We start from the raw sequence: 16,104 nt of genomic DNA, 5'->3' as shown, positions 1-16,104 counted from the left end.
CTTGCTTGCTGCAATCGCCGGCCGCGTAGATATCAACAACCAATGGCTTTTCACATGTCCTGAAGGGTTCCCATCGGTAGCTTTAACCATCCTAGTTGTTGCCATGCTGCCAGGATCGTAAAATACCCGGTCATTATCGACGACCGAAACTGAGGGATTGTCGCACGCCTAGACGGCTACTCCCTCTCTCGGGTAAGGAACGACGTGCACAGATCGCAACCTCTAATTGCACCTCCTCATTTCCACGGCTACAAGGGACCCCCATGTAGTCCCTTGCCAGCACCAGTTGGCGCTACACCTACCTTTCTGGTACCTAGCTTATTTGGTTCAGGCGCAGAAGCCGGTGCTACCGTCATTTAGACGGAGGGGCAACATCATCCGTGCTACATTCACTAGTGAACATGGCCTCCTTGCACTAATCCGCCACTACGCACATTAGACGGAACCAAAGGACGAGCAGCGTATCTACACAATATGACATAATCCCCTAATATAGGCCTGGCCTACGTTTCCTACAGGTGGGGATATATGCTTCTCCATGGAACTCCGCTTTTTACCCCAACATGTGGGATAGGCTGGGATTTCATGTACGGGGAATATCGGCCGTGCGGGGATGGGAGTACAAGCTCGGTAGGTTGAACGGATGTAGGTTTCCAAATCTAGATCGGACCCGACACACACACATGTTCCCTTCCTTCCCTCGTAAGACAAAGCAAACAGGGGGAACTTGGAAGGGCCCGTGGTGTCGGATGATTCGATAGCATTCTTTCGTTCCAAGGTGATAAGTATGCTTTCGTTTGAAAATGATCGAGCGAATCGTGGTGACTTCGGACTTGGTAATCTTTTCCGACCTGACCGGCTGCTGTAGTACGGATGCGTTCTTTGTCTGCGCTAGGTTGTGCCATGCGTTGTTGTAAAAAGGAAGAAAACCCCTGGGAAGCCGAAAATTCCGAAACACAAAAAAAAAGTTGAATTTGTTCATATTTTCCATTTCATTTCGAGACGGACGCCAGATCTGAGTGGCCTCCCTCATGATAAGAAAAATTGGTCAAGTCCTGGACCTGTACATCGATACATTCCCATTCTTCTCTCGTGCTATGGTATACTTCACGTGATCCCATGCTTTTGAACCGGACGTCTTCGATGCTTTTTCATTTTCCCTTTGCCTCATCTAAGACCCTGCGCGCTCAAACGACAAAACGCCCCAAATTACCCCGTTTAGAAACCTGTAGAGCGGTCAGCATTGCGAACCTAACCCAGCCAACGTAGCTGCAAAAGGTGATAAGAGTAAGACGTACGCAGAGGAGTGAAGAACCAACGGTTCTTGCCGCTGGTGTAGCGGTCCTCAAGGGCCTTCTTGACGTTCTTCTTGGCATCCTCGCGGGTGGAAACCTCCTTGAAGGTCTCGGTGGAGACGGCACCCTTGAGACCCTCGAGCTCGAGAGTGTAGCGAGTGGGCATCAAGTGGTTGTAGTTGACGACCTTGATGAAAGGCTTGATGCGGCTGCGCTTCTCGACGGTCTTCTTACCCATGCGGCGGGTGACCTTGAGGGGGTAGCGCTCGATACCGGCGACGATGGCGTAAGGGAAGGGGTGCGCCTTGGAGCCAGTGTCGTTAGGCTGGACAATGACGACCTGTCATTCGCGAAAGAAACCCTCGTCAGCACATCTATCCTTGCACATTCCGTTCGTTATATCCCCCGTGGTAGTTCGTCCGTAAATCGCGTTTCCGCTCGATGATTTCATTCCCATGCAAATCGAAGACTCATTTCTTCTTCCCAAGTCGGCAAAAATCATTCCTTCCAATCCATTCCACCTCGGGGTATATATATATGTATGTCCTCGCCAGAAAATGGAGAAATCGGTTGTCGTACCTTCTTACCGGCGTAACGGCCACGGGTGATGATGGCCACACGGCCCACTTTCATGACTATCGTAACATCCTGTCAGTTTGGATTCGAAGACGAGAAAAATCAAGAGTCGAGGTGATGCAGCATTTCACTAACACTTCATTGTGAAAGTCCCGGTGAGCGGAGGTCGATGGGGTGGTTGTCGATGTGCTTCGGTCGAGTAAGTGAGGTTCTCCGCGTTGGACGTTCTATTTTTCTGAGCGAAGAGGGCTCAGGGCTTTGTGCGCCAAAATCTCATTGGTCACCTTACCGACTGAAGGCTACTAGCCGAGTTGGGAATGTTTCTCCAAACGGACTAGTGCCCGAGATGTCGGGGAGGTCGGACAAACTCACCGCCTCGATCGGGTCTTGGCTCTTTGTTTACCGGACAACCAAAGGACCGTCGGTTGCTATGACGGGAGCTTCGATGTGTACGCCGCACATTGGATCGGGCTTCCGTTGATGCCCCATGAGCTACCGTTCCTTTCAGCCAGGAACTCCACTTGGATGTTTGATTGTCTCTTATATTGACTGTTCAACCTCTGGAGCCTGCTCGTGTTCCTTGGTCTCTTGCAACTGTCTCGTCGCATTGTGTTTCGTCGTCCTTGTTTCCCCTCATCTCTCATAGCAAGCGCATTTGTATCATCATCTTCATTTTACATTCTATATCCCTTTCCTGTTTTTTGTCGCCTATTGTCTTTCAATTCCACCCCCCTCCTGCGTCTTTTTAGTTTTTGTTTTGACGATTTGATATGCCCTTTACGACCCCGATTGCTTTGATTTTGACGAACATTCCTCTCGCACATTCCTGATATCCCTCGATCGACTTGCTTTATATCCAACATCGACAGACATACCCTGTTTTTTCTGCTTTAACGACGATTAAGTTACATGATGCCTACGCATACACGAGATGGGTCCCGCGACCGGGAACTGGTCGTTAGACATCAATCGGTGCCCATGTATGTGCAAACTCTATCTTTGAGCCGCTCTCTTGGGCTATAACTATGAATCGCATCAGACTGACCGTGGACTGTGGAAACGAAGGTGGGACAGTTCGGATCCCGAACGGGCACCCCCTCCGCTCCCCATGAACCCCAGTGCTACTAGCCCTGTTACAAGAGGAAATGTCTCCCCAGGCATCCAAGCCGTGGCGGCGAATTTCCAAGAGAAGATGCGCGAAAACGCACCGAGCCCGTATACGACCAACCCCATGCCGCCGAAGTCCCCAGAGAAGTCCCTCATCAAGGGCCAATTTCACAGGCGCATGCAGTCGCTACAGAATACAGATGCTCGCAATGAATTCTTAAACTATCTCGAGAGCCGGTCACCAGAACGGCCTCTCCGCGCGTCGACTTTTGATCAGAGCCCTAAGCAGCATGAATTAACGCCCGTGAAAGCTCCTGACTCAGCGGACTCGCGCGACAATGAACAGGAGCTGCCTAACTTGCAGATTTCAAACCGATACCTTTCGAGGCCAATCCTAGGCGAAAGCACACCTCCGTCGGCGACGATGCTAGCTTTGCAGAACATGCAGCTGCCTACCGAGAGCGTCGAGCCATCGAAACCAAAAAGTAACGATGCAGACCCGTTTATTGGGCCTAGGCGCCCCGACAACCACACCTTCGAATCGTTATCTACCCAGATACTCAGCCTGACAGATATTGCGAGTAACCTTCAGCGCGAAATGGCTCAACTAAGCCGACGAAGTAAAGACAATGCCACGGACCTGGTCAGTCTCAAAGCTGCGACTAATGCCCGAGATGAGGATATTCGAAAGAGCCTTCGTGACTTGTCCTCCAGCCTAGCCGCAAAGTTCCTTGATTCTGATGCTGCCACAAGGTGGGACTTCAGTACTCTCCTGGGTTCTGAAAACGGTATTAACAACAGGGAATCGGATAGTTCTCCGAGCTCGAAGAAGAGCTATGCAGCACCACGAATGTCAAGCCCTAATCCATTTGCCGCAGCAATGGAGCGCGAATTGTGTGGATCTCCTACGCCTATCTCTGATGGTTCCGCCAGCATCGCATTACTAGAGAAGGTCCTCCGGGAGATGGGGACGAAGGAAGGTCAAGACAAGCTTATAGAAATGGTTGAGGAGATCAAAGCTAGGCCTGTCTCCGAAACCCACGAAGTATCAAACGATGAGACGATTACGAGGATGCTTGAAGAGATTCTCGAGCATGTGAAGGACGACCCGGGAAACAAGGCTTTGGTACGCTCTCAGGCTTGGGCCGGCGCCGACAGCGTTCCTCCGCAGGGAGAGCCAGATGGTTCCGGAACAAGGTCGCTGGACGACGAACATGCATACTCTCCCGATATAGAAACCCACAACGTCCGGCCCGCAGAACGCTCTTTGGTGCCCGCCGATCCCGAAATGGCAGACGAGATGCTAGCGATCATGAAACGAGTAAAGACTAGTGTCATTGAAGGGGGTGGCATGACGAACGAGGTCAAAGCTCTTGTACGAGAACTACGAGGAGAAGTTTTAGGAATGGGAAGGAATCTGGCTCGCCAAATCGAAGGAGTTGGGACTTCCCGCGCTATAGAAGATAGGCCGGATCGTCCCACTCATGAAGAGCTGGCTGGTATTGTCGAAAATAGCCTGCACGAGCTTAGAGACCAACTCGCCTCAATTATGGATGAGAGTAGGCACCACTCTTCATCCATCTCGGAATTCAGAGCCGCCATGAATGGCAACGAACTCTACTCTGTCGTCAAGAGGGCTCTAGATGAGCTTGACTTGTCTCAGTTCCGTGCCGAGCCCCACGGTGTCAATATGGAAAAGGAAGAGATCCTAGAGACCGTTAGGGAAGCCTGGGAGACATATAAGCCTGAGATCGAGTTGCAAAACTTCGGCTTGGAACGAGACGAGATTCTGGAGTGCTTGTCAGAAGGGCTTAGAGAGTATAGGCCGCAGCACGAGGATGCCGTTACTTACGACCAAGTCTTGGCGGCTGTCCAGGCTGGAATGCAGAGCTTCGCACAATCACCCAGCATTACGAAAGAAGAGATCGTACAAACAATTCACGAATGCCTTGCCGGTTTCGAACCTCCTGCACCTCGGGGCGTGGAGCGCGAACACCTTGATGGCATGCGCGATGAGATCCTAGAAGCCGTCACACACTCCGTCACGTCCCAAAGTGCTCTAACAAGAGACACCCTGGACTCTGGGCTGGGTCGTGATGAGATTTTGAGTGCTCTCTCGGAAGGACTAGAAGCGCATTTCGGAGCGACCAAAGCCATCGAACACCCTCACATCACGAAGGATGACGTTGCCAATGTGATAAATGAAGCATTCATTGCACAGCAGTCGGTCGTCAGCACCAACGTTCAACCTACTGTGTCCCGTGAAGAGATTATGCACGCCATCGCTGAAGGCATGGAAAGCCAGAACTCAATCACGAGAGAGATCGAGCTCAACAGGGATGATCTTATGGAGGCTATCGCGGCTGGTCTGGCGGAGGCCAATGAGGCGAACCAAAGCGTCGGCGAGCAGATGCTGGAACGTGTTCAGGAGCAGCTCGATGGCATAAAGGGGGAAATGGGCCAACATTTCGGTGCTAGTGAAGAGAGCTCGGAGCAGTTGCTTAACGCTATCAAAGATGGCATTGCTGTCGTGCGACAGGAAGTGGAAGGCTACGCCTCAACTGCAGCCGAAGCTTCCGGGAAGCATGAGATCATGGACACTGTCAAGGAAGGGTTTCGCCTGTTGCAGGCTGACATGGAGAAGACGATCACTGAGACCGCCATGTCTAATGCGCCTCGCGGTAACCCGGATACTCCAGAACTTCTTGATGCCATGGAGAAGGAATTTGAGCATCTGCGCCAGACCATGAGCTCCTTGTTAATTCGCAACAACGCACCGAATGAAAAGGACGAAATTCTCGACGCCATCCGCGACATCTCCGAACAGCAAAAGTCTTCGCAAAACGATGATGTTCTTGCGGCTATTCGCGAGCTGTCGGAGAAGCAGGCGGGTACGCCTGGAGAGGATATCCTTGCAGCTCTTCGTGAACAGTTGGAGGAGCACAAGTCTGCCAACAATGATGCAATCCTTGCCGCAGTTGCGGCAGCGTTCGAACAGAAACCCGACGCGCCGAGCGATGAAGTTCTTACTGCCCTCCGTGATATTTCCGAGAAGCAGAACAACACGAACAGTGATGAGATTCTTTCTGCCATCCGTGAGATGTCCGAGAAGCAAAGCGGTACGAACAGCGAGGAGATTCTTGCTGCCATCCATGAAATCTCCGAAAAGCAGAACAGCACAAACACCGAGGAGATTCTTGCAGCAATCCGTGAAATGTCAGAGCAACACAAGGCAGCCAACAATGATGATGTGCTTGCTGTTGTACGCGATATGTCCGAGCAACACAAGGGCATAGACAGTGATGCAATCCTTGGAGCAATCCGGGAGATGTCTGAGCAGCACAAGTCTACGAATGTCGACGACATTACGAACATTATCAAACAAGAATTCGAGGAACTCCGTCACTCAATGAACATGACCTTGGTCCGTGCGGAACCTACGGAGCCCAAGACCGACAAGGATGAAATTATTGCTGCGCTGCATGAAAGATTCGACAGCTTCAAGGGCGAGCAAAGCCAGCCCAGAGAGGCTGTCGAAAGCGACAATTTCACTAATGGTGAAGTCATCGAAGCCTTGAACGATGGTGTTGGCACCATTCGGGAAGACCTTGCAAAACTCATGGATAAGAACGTGGAGTTCGACTATTCGGAGCTGCTCGATGAGCTGAAATCAGGGCTTGGCAGTCTGAAGGCAGATGTTGAGATGCTGAGGCAAGCTCAGAAACAGAGCGAAGAAATTGAGACGACTCGTGGAGGTGAACTGATGCTCGCAAGTGACACTCCTCCCGTTGATTCCACCAGCAGCAACGATATTGAAGGTCTGAAGGCCCTTATCACCCAACTTCAAGTCAAGGTCGAGGCAATTGAGTCAGCTCCCCGCGCTGCGGAGGCTCCTGAAGACATGCTTAAGAAAGAGCACCTCGATGAAGTTCTCCTCGGACTACACGAACTTCAGAGCTCAGTAACAGGCATCGTCGCTCGTGATCAGCCTGCAGATGAGGCGACAGCCAAGAAGGAGGATACGGACGCCATTGAAACCTTGTTGCGCAACACAAAGGCACAGCTTGATGAGATGACGTTCCCTGCCCCTGACGAGATCGCAAGAGCGGAACAGCTTTCAAACCTTGAAGGTATCGTCAAGGAAACTAAAGAAGCCATGTCTGAACTTCGCACTCGATTCGAATCAGACGGCCCGACAAAGTCTGAAATTGGTACTTTGGAGACCCTGATGAAAGACATGTGGATCGCTCTTGACGAACTGAAGGGCAAGGGAACGGAGGAGGAGAATGATGCCGAGAAGTTGGTCAAGGCGGACTTGCAGACCGTGGAAGCCATGATATTTGAAGTAAAGACGCAGGTCGAAGAGCTCAAGCTTCCCGACATTGAGACGTTACCGACCAAGACCGATATTCAAGATCTTACGGCACTTGTTACTGAGTTCCGGGAGAAGGTTGATGCTGACAACGAGATGACGGGACAAGCCTTCGATGCTCGAAAGGTTGAGCACGCCGGGCTTGCCGAAAAGATCGAGGAAGCTCGGGCTGTCGTGGAGGGGCTCGGAGACGAGCTGAAGAGCAAGCTGGATGGTAGCAATGAGGGGCTCAGTGAACTCAAGCAGCTACTTGAAGGCCTGGCAGCGTCTGCCGAAAGCTTCACGACAGTTGAAAATGTCAACGAACTCACGGAGCTGATCAACCGCGAATTCGAGCGCGCCCGGGGCGAACAGGATGCGACTAAACTAGAGAAGGAAGAGCGTGATGCTGCTGCTATGGTCAAGCATGACGAGACCCGAGCCGCCATTATCGTCGAACTGGGCTCGAAGATTGACGAAAAGCTCGGTGAGATCGTGGCCAAATATGACGAGGTCCAGTCATCTATCCAGACTGCTATCGACTCCAAGTTCTCTGAGAGCGCAGAACGTGATAATGCGCATCTTGAGGCTGTTACCAATACCAAGGCTCTGGCCGAAGACATCAGGCTTGTCATTGGGTCCATGGGCAACAGCGTTAACGAGGCTTGTGAGCGCATGTGCACCGATGCGCAAACCTTCTTTGAAAAGGTCGATGTATCCTACAACAAGATGGAAGAGATGCACAACGAAGTCAAGACTCAACAGGAGCAGGCTCGTTCGGATCTCGAGCGTGCAGCAGCTGCAACCGATCGTGTTGAAAGTCAGCTACACGAGTTCCACCCTCAGGTGCTTGAGTCCATTCAAGAGATCCTTTCCATTGTCGGACAGCACTACGACCACTCCCAGAGATCGGCGCAAGACCTCAAGATGGACCTTTCTACGATTCCCTCCGCCATTACTCCTCTACTCCCTGCTTTGCCACCGCCTGAGCCCGAGAAATATGATGATACTCATGTTCAGGAAAAGCTCAATGACCTCCTCGATCGTGCTAAAAGTAGCCAGGTCCAAGAGACCCTGAATACACTCGTCGAACGCGTTACGAATGACCAAGTACATCAAAAGCTCGACGAACTTCTGACCCATACTACGAGTACCAATGGCCAGGTCTACGAGAAACTGAGCGAGCTTCTGGACCACGCCACTAACTCTACTGGGCCGGTGCACGATAAGCTTGATGTACTCATCGACCATGCGACCAATAATGATCAATCAGTTACGCAGATGATGAAGTTGGACGAGATGCACAAGGATATCATGGACACATCCCGTCGGATGAACGAGATGTTTGCTGCCCAGACCGCCATGGTGGCTGAAGACAACGAGCGGAGACGTAAGGAGGCCGAAGAAGCAGCGATTGCATTGGAGAGGCGCAACGCCCAGCGCGAGCAGGTGGAGGCAGAAATCTTGACCCTAAAGGAGGAGAAGGATTCTCTGCTGCACATTATCCAGACTTTGAAATCTGAAAAGGATGACCTTGCTAAGCAGACCACCAAGCTCAGCAAGGAAGTCGCTGGCTTGGAGATGGCACTCGAGCTTCGTCATGAAGAAATGCAAGTTATGGAGGATCGTGCAGACCATCTCGAAAAAAGAATCCTGGAAGGCGTTCTCGACCACGCTCGCAGTGTTCTCTTGAGTCGCCCGAATGGCGTAAAGAAGCGCGGATCTCGCGCCCGCGGGCCTAGTGTTGCCAGCAATGCCAGCACCGCCAAAGATGCCCGTAGCATCCTCGGCAGTAGCGTTGGGCTAGCGCTGAGAAAGCGAGGAACGAATGGGTCCCAGGCGGGATCTGTCGCACCATCTACCACCAGCAAGGAACGGCGTATCTTCAGTCTGAGCAACGTTACAGGCAATCGCGGTGCAGGAGATCGGCAGGTGAGCAGCGCCAGTGGGTTTGCCAGTCTGAAGCGGAGCCATTCCGTCAGATCCAACGTCTCCCAGCGCAAGGCATCTTGGGGAGGCCGGAGCTCCGTTGCCAACAAGGAGAACGAAGTCTTTCCAGAAGAGGATGGGGAAGAGAGTGACGCAGGCACGGAGCGACGAACCAGTTACACAGGAACATACGCGGATAGCATGATCTATGGTACCAGTAGCCATGTCTCCGCCGATCGGCGGGTAAGTGCCGCTAGCTCCACAGGGCTGCATTCGGTCGCGGACGAACCGGAGGACTCCGATGCGGAGGACGCTCAGACGCCCAAGGCAGATGAGCCGGACGAGGCGTTGGAGCTGGATGAGGAGGGCTCAAAGATGGTGGTCTACGGACAGCACAGCGACAGTGGTATTGGACCCGAGGTCACGAGTGCCGCGGCATGAAGCTCTAAGCGCACGAGGACTCCTCTCGACTCTGCTGCATGACCCTAGTAATGAAGGGATGAGAGCAAGCAGCATGATATGGAAGCTCTCCTGAAACAAATCATCCGAGCATTTGGCTGCGCTGAGTGCTGTATAGATTAGGATCATTGGTGTGTCGGACATGAATCCGAAAAGGGGTTGGATACGGGTTACTTTCTTTTGTATTCTCCTATGTTTCTTACGACTGTTTATGCATGATGTACCTATGTTTCTTATTCAGCGAGTGGAAGTTAATAATGGACTTGATATGCTGATTTGAGGGAAAACCAAGATTCAATATATTTCTTCTGTAGATGTTTGTTCGTAGCTGTTGCCTGTAGAAGATGGAGATCAAAGAAGCAACGAGTCACATGGCCAACGGTCATGCACCGCGGCTGAGTCAGCGCCGAATCCCCAACGGATTTGTTTCTCACGGCGCTTTTTGTGTTTAAAGAGGTTGGCTCCCAGGTCCTTGCTGCATCAACAGTCACTACTCGCTTCATCCTGGATGCGTGCATGCCTGCATCGGTTGCCGTCCTTGGCTGGCCCGACGGCGAGAGATAAATAGATCCTCGGTGCCTGCTGCCCCTGGCCACTCCTCTTTTACTACTACTTCTCTCCTTTCGGTCGGTAAACTCCAACGTCTCCGGTCTCCACCATGGCTAGTTTCTAGACCAACTAACCTCACTAGTCTCCGCCCTCCTGCTGCTCTCTCCTCCTCTGTCTTGTTCTCCTGCTCCCCTATCTCCTCTCTGCAAGAGTGGTTAATTTTCCGGTTCTCTCATCCTAACTTCTCTCCGCTTGGTCGGAGGAGCGGTCAACCGGCATGTTGGATCCGTTTCCACCCCCGCCAGCATGGCTGCGGGATTTCGTCGAGCCTTGGGCGCTTTATTACAACGTTCCGGCTCTGACGGAGCATGCTCACGAAGTCGTTATTGCTTTTGCCGGCTACCTCTTTATCCACTTTATCTTGTCCCCCGTTCTGTCTCCGGTGTTGTTTCCCCGTCACTACCCGAAACTCAATCCCCGGACCAAGCTCAACTGGGATGTTCATGTCGTCTCGCTGGTGCAGAGCACCTTTATCAATGGCATGGCCCTTTGGGTCATGTTTGTCGATGAAGACCGGGCTTCTATGAACACTCCTGAACGTGTCTATGGATACACTGGAGCCTGTGGACTGGTGTCCGCCTTCGCTGCCGGATACTTTGTCTACGATCTGATCGTGAGCACGATCTACGTTAAGCTCTTTGGGATCGGAATGCTTTTCCATGGCATTAGCGCCCTGTGGGTGTTCAGTTTCGGATTTGTGAGTTGTAACCTTTTTCAGATTTACGGTATGCGTCAATAAGCTAATCATTTGACTTGTGCTATAATAACAGAGACCATTCGTGAACTTCTACTCCCCTGTCTTCATCCTCTATGAGCTCTCCAGCCCTTTCCTCAATATCCACTGGTTCCTCGACAAGGTCAACATGACCGGCAGCAACCTGCAGTGGTATAATGGCATGATGCTTCTCTTCACCTTCTTCAGCTGCCGTCTCCTTTGGGGCACCTACCAGTCCGTCGCCGTCTATCGGGACATGTGGTACGCCCTGAAACAGACCTGGGATGCCACCGCAGCTGCTACTCCCCTCGAGCCCGTCGATATCACCTCTCAAGTCTTCCAGGTCCGCGGAGGCAGCGGCAGTGAAATGGCCAGGTACGCCTCCTTCACCGCCGGCGGCGTCCCCACCTGGCTGGTCCTGACTTACGTGATCTCGAACGTGGTCCTCAACTTCTTGAACTACTTCTGGTTCTCGAAGATGGTCGAGACCGTCCTGAAGCGGTTCCGCGGGCCCGCTGAGAAGTCCGGACCGGCCGGTAAGCCCTCCAAGGAGGAGCAAATCAACAACCTGAAGGAGGAAATCACGCAGAAGGTCGTCCTGGAAGCGGCCTCCAAGCTGGAACAGGAGGAGGGTAGCCCTTTCCTCGATGGAGTTACCGAGGAGAAAGTCGCTTCGGCTGTCGACTCGGGGCTCGAGGAATTGAGGAAGAGGAAGGTCCAGTTGTCATCCTAGTTTGCTTCTGTTACATGCTTCAATAAAGCAGCAGCGGCAGCAGCAGCAACAAACCAACGAGGAACAACATCCCTCATCATACCGTCAGTCCTACTATGGACAGCCTCGTAGCTCGCGAGGACATGTCTCACAGCTTGTTGACTTGATATCTACCCCTACTACAGCCGACCACATAAGTCAGCGAGACCGGCTTCCAAGCATCAGAGAATATATTCTTATATAACGCGATGTCATGTTATGGGAAAGCTAGTTGATTCGAAATCCATGCATTCATGTCTTTCGACAAGGAGTTGATCTGGATAGGAGAATAGGTTTGCTTATTTTAGTCTGTTTTTGTTTTGTTTTCTTGTGCAGTTGCTATCTGGCTTAGATCTCAGTACAGTACAGTATCAGAAATTTAAATGAAACGAGTAACGGCATATAACACTACTACAATATATATAACCATACACCACTATGGACCTGTGCAATTATCATATGGTCTTCATACTACTAATCCCAAATATATATATCTACTACAGCCACGGTAGATAAGATCTGTATAGTTTCAACCAAGCAATACATTATAGATGACAAGGGAACTAAAAAAGAGCTGAAGAAAAAACATCCATCCCGGAATCAAAACCAACCAAAGACAAAAAACACCACGAAAGCGCCCCCATCAAACAAACAAGCCCAACTCAACCGACTAACTAAACTAGTATCGTTCGTAAGGAGTTATTTTCTTCGCTGATCAGATAATACACCAGTCACACATCACTAACTTGATACCACATGTTCTCCAGCACCCAATCCTAACGAGTAAACTACCTAGGTAAGAATCACCTCCCCATCGCCGCCTCCGGCTTCGCAAGCATATACCGCACCGCTTCCCTCGCCACAGTCGTATCCCAAACGCCATCTGTACCACCACGACGGAACTCAGGACCACTAGCATCTTCGCCACCACCACGCGTCGCCTCTCCGAGGATAGTCTCCAGGTCTCTGCGCTGGGAGTTGATCCAGCGGCGGACGAAAGTCGCGGGATCCTTGCTGAGAGCCGTGTAGAAGGAGTGACGGGCGCGGGAGTGCGTCAGGGCCTGCACGATGAGAGCGACCTGGTCGTCTAGCGTGGCGATCTGGCGCATGGATGCCGTGTATTGCGGGTTCTGGGTGAGGGCGAGCATCTTGGAGCGGAGAGGGTCTTCCAGGGCGACTTGGATGTCGTAGACGGTGGGGGTCGGGTCCTTGTGGTAGTCTTCGTCGACGCGGATGGTGTAGGGGAGGTGGATGGGGTCGATAGGGCTGGTGTGTGGGCCGATGCTTTCGGGGATTTGGGGGAAGAACATTTGGTCGCGGCCGAAGATCTGTGTGGTTGGGTTGGGTTAGTTTGGTTTTTGGATTTATATGGAAATGGGGAGGGGACGTACCGATCGGAGACGATGGTCACAGCGGACGAGTCGCTTCTCTTCGTCTTCTTGTAGGCCCATGGCGCGGATGTAGTCCCAGATGCCGAGGACAATGCCGCTTCGTGTTTCTTCCTCCACGTCTAGTACTTCTGCTAGCTCTTTGCTGAGCTTGTACCGTTCTGGTGTCTCGTCGCGCACGAGACTGAATGTCACGTTCAGGTTCTCCTGTGACGCGCGGGCGAACTGCATCGAGTCAAAGTCTGCCGTGGGTGGCAGGGTGACGGTGTTAGGGGGTAATTGCGGCTTGGTCCAGGTGATTGGCTTGACTTCCTCCGGACTGGCGGTGGAGGACTTGTCGAAGTCGACGGTGATGGATTTGAAGAAGTGCGAGAAACGCTGCTTGGAGCGCTTGTTGGATGACTTCTTGGTCGTGGCATTGGCGTTAGGGCCATCTTGCTCCATTGCGTCGCCGTTGTCTGTCTGCTCGGTAGCTTCGTCGTCACTGTCCTCCGGGGCGGTCGGGTCGCTGTCGTCGTCTAGAAGACGTCCCTCGATGCGCACCTTGTACCGTCCGGAGCCGGGGTTGCTTCCGGGGGCGGCACCGTTGGCAGTCTGCCAGGGTTGGTTTTCGACAGTGTTGGAGATCCAAATGCGCATCGTGCGGTACTTCTTGACAGTCTTGCTGATGGAGTCCTGGATGTCCAGGCGCTTACGGACAATGGCTGCATCGAGGCGTTTCTCCAGGTCGCGGAGGCTCTTGTACTGCTGCACACCTTCGCCGATGATTACTTCCTCAATGCCGTCGGGGATGTTCTTGTCGGTGGGTTTGCGGCTGCGACGCAGGGCGGCGTCATTGGGAGGCTGCATGTTGCGCTGGGGAGGGATGTATTGAGGGGGAACGGCGTGCTGAGGCATGGGGACAGGCATCGCAGCAGCTATATGAGGGAGAAGAAGGAGTTAGAAGAAAAAGTTCCGCCGGGGTTTGATTGGGTTACAGGGTGGAGGCTCACCAGGACCTGGAGGACCGCGACGAGGCGTGGCAGGGGAGCGTTGGGCGGCTTGTGGGGGGAACCCACGGCCGTAGTTGGGTGGGATCGGGGCATTCATGGTTGGTCCGTGATGAGACGGTGAGGCCGCAAGGGAAGATCCGCGAATTGGAGGATGGAGATCCTTGGGGCGATGAGACAGACCGCGCAGGGCCGGAGAGATGGGCGTGTAGTTGCTGGGCGGACGAACAGAAGCAAGTCAGTCACTTGCTTTCGCGATTCTTTTGCCGCGGTCGCGCTATTCCTCTTTGGGATGGACCAGTAACCACATCAAACTACGCTCTATAATTACTTTTCTCTAGTTACTTATAGGATCAACGATCCTCATATATTCATTTGTAGTAATGCTGTTTCATTTCCAAGCCATTAACTCAATAATCACCTCCCCCCCACGCATCATCTGCCTTTTCTTACTTACTCCAGCAGCGATGCTTGATTAGTGTACAACTCTTCCACCACATTGCTCAACTTCTCAATCGTGTCCAATGCAGCATCGTATGCCTGATCACGCTCCGTCTCATCGTAGACAATCAGGCATCCAGCCCCCTGGTCGAGCACTCCGATAATCACCTTGTCCAGGATCATCTGGGAGAGCTTCCGCTCCACCTGCTGCGTGTCCAGTCCAACCATCTTGGCGATGTGGTCCAGCTCAACCCGGCTGAAAGGTTCAATAACCTTGATCAGGTTCTGCTCCAACATGGCATCGTACAGTCTGCGGAGGTGGTTGCGGATGAATGTATCACTGCCCAGCTCGAACCTGTAGTCCGAGAGCGCCTTCTCGTACTCCTCTAGGGACCGGTTGGCATGGGCACGCGCCACAGCCTTCATGGCCTCGAGTCGCGGGCTGGCATACTTCTGAGCCTGCTTCGATCCCAGCAAATTCGTCACATCGTCCACCAGGTTCAACATGATCTTGCATAGCAGCATATATTGGAGGGCCGCAGTGGCCTTCTCTCCCTCATCAAGGGAGCTGTACCCTTCCAGAGCCTCAATGAAATAGGAGAATGACGTGTTGAAATCTTTGTCTTCGGCGTGTAGCATACCACTCTGCATATCCAGACCGGCCTGCAGGTTCGGCGGAGTGTAGACGGAGGCGGCCGATGTCCGGGCTGCCGTCAAAGCAGCACGTGCCTTGGCCTGGTTGCCCAATGCATGGTACACCCGCGACTCCAGCAGCTGCACCTCAACCAGCATGAGCTTGTCATCCAGGCGCTTTAGCTCGCGGAGGAGGGAGTTGATGAGGGTGAGCGCATCGTAGTAGGTCTGTTTCTGCATGTAGATGGCCACAAGGCGAGTCTGGAGGTTCTGACGAAGGAAGGACCTCCGCTCGGCGATGGCCCACTCAATGCATGATTGGATGACGGAGACTTGGATATCGAGGGTGTTCGGGATCTCGCTGAACAGGTCGAGCAGCTGGCGGACTATCAGAGGACGAGTGGTTAGCAACCCTGGAAGCAATACATTAACCCGGTCAGTCCAACATACCCAGCTTAGCCGTCTTTGCCTTGGCGAATGAAGAGAAAGAATCGCGGCTGGTCTTGATGAGTTCGGCAATCTCGTGGGGCTTCTTCTGGTCCCGGTAGAGCTCTCCCAGCAACACCAGGGCATTCTCGTAATCGCGCGATGAGGCCTCAGACGAACCGGGACCTTGCGCGAGAATTTCCTTGAGGGTGCTCTCGGCCTTGGAAGGGTCGCTCTTCACGAGACCCCGGGCTTCGTCTATCCGCCCAGCGGTCGTCGAAGAGGGTGCCATGACTAGATCGGGGCTGTGAGGGGCGGCGGAGGAAATCTGGAGGGATTGCGGGTAGTTTTCAATCTGCCAGCGGAGTGACAGGTAATGCACAGAGTAGGAAGGCCCTAGACACGATGAGAGATGAGATGATGAGGTATAGAGGA

General features: G+C 52.7%; 5 protein-coding genes across 5 annotated transcripts; 2 read left to right on the top strand and 3 right to left on the bottom strand.

The window, feature by feature from the left end:
- Positions 1 to 1,218: 1,218 nt before the first annotated feature.
- AtWU_00149 (60S ribosomal protein eL27) lies at positions 1,219 to 2,013 on the bottom strand (the record flags this gene model as incomplete). Its single annotated transcript, XM_035495265.1, has 4 exons — positions 1,219 to 1,226; positions 1,299 to 1,635; positions 1,875 to 1,930; positions 2,007 to 2,013. The coding sequence occupies 4 exons, from the start codon at positions 2,011 to 2,013 to the stop codon at positions 1,219 to 1,221; spliced, it is 408 nt and encodes a 135-aa protein (XP_035351158.1).
- Positions 2,014 to 2,979: 966 nt separating this feature from the next.
- Positions 2,980 to 9,699, top strand: AtWU_00148 (uncharacterized protein; the record flags this gene model as incomplete). The annotated part of the gene is made up of 1 exon (XM_035495264.1): positions 2,980 to 9,699. One exon carries the CDS (start codon positions 2,980 to 2,982, stop codon positions 9,697 to 9,699), a length of 6,720 nt encoding a protein of 2,239 aa, XP_035351157.1.
- Positions 9,700 to 10,543: 844 nt separating this feature from the next.
- AtWU_00147 (TLC domain-containing protein) lies at positions 10,544 to 11,774 on the top strand (the record flags this gene model as incomplete). The annotated part of the gene is made up of 2 exons (XM_035495263.1): positions 10,544 to 11,023; positions 11,097 to 11,774. The coding sequence occupies 2 exons, from the start codon at positions 10,544 to 10,546 to the stop codon at positions 11,772 to 11,774; spliced, it is 1,158 nt and encodes a 385-aa protein (XP_035351156.1).
- Positions 11,775 to 12,595: 821 nt separating this feature from the next.
- AtWU_00146 (SWI-SNF complex subunit) lies at positions 12,596 to 14,269 on the bottom strand (the record flags this gene model as incomplete). The annotated part of the gene is made up of 3 exons (XM_035495262.1): positions 12,596 to 13,120; positions 13,184 to 14,097; positions 14,173 to 14,269. The coding sequence occupies 3 exons, from the start codon at positions 14,267 to 14,269 to the stop codon at positions 12,596 to 12,598; spliced, it is 1,536 nt and encodes a 511-aa protein (XP_035351155.1).
- Positions 14,270 to 14,622: 353 nt separating this feature from the next.
- AtWU_00145 (proteasome regulatory particle lid subunit RPN6) lies at positions 14,623 to 15,961 on the bottom strand (the record flags this gene model as incomplete). The annotated part of the gene is made up of 2 exons (XM_035495261.1): positions 14,623 to 15,629; positions 15,694 to 15,961. 2 exons carry the CDS (start codon positions 15,959 to 15,961, stop codon positions 14,623 to 14,625), a joined length of 1,275 nt encoding a protein of 424 aa, XP_035351154.1.
- Between the last annotated feature and the right edge of the window lie 143 nt (positions 15,962 to 16,104).

The sequence above is a fragment of the Aspergillus tubingensis genome, assembly GCF_013340325.1.
Source record: "Aspergillus tubingensis WU-2223L DNA, scaffold_1, whole genome shotgun sequence".
NCBI lineage: Eukaryota > Fungi > Ascomycota > Eurotiomycetes > Eurotiales > Aspergillaceae > Aspergillus > Aspergillus tubingensis.
The sequence above is the reverse complement of the archived record's forward strand: the minus strand, read 5'-3'. Positions and strand labels throughout refer to the sequence as shown.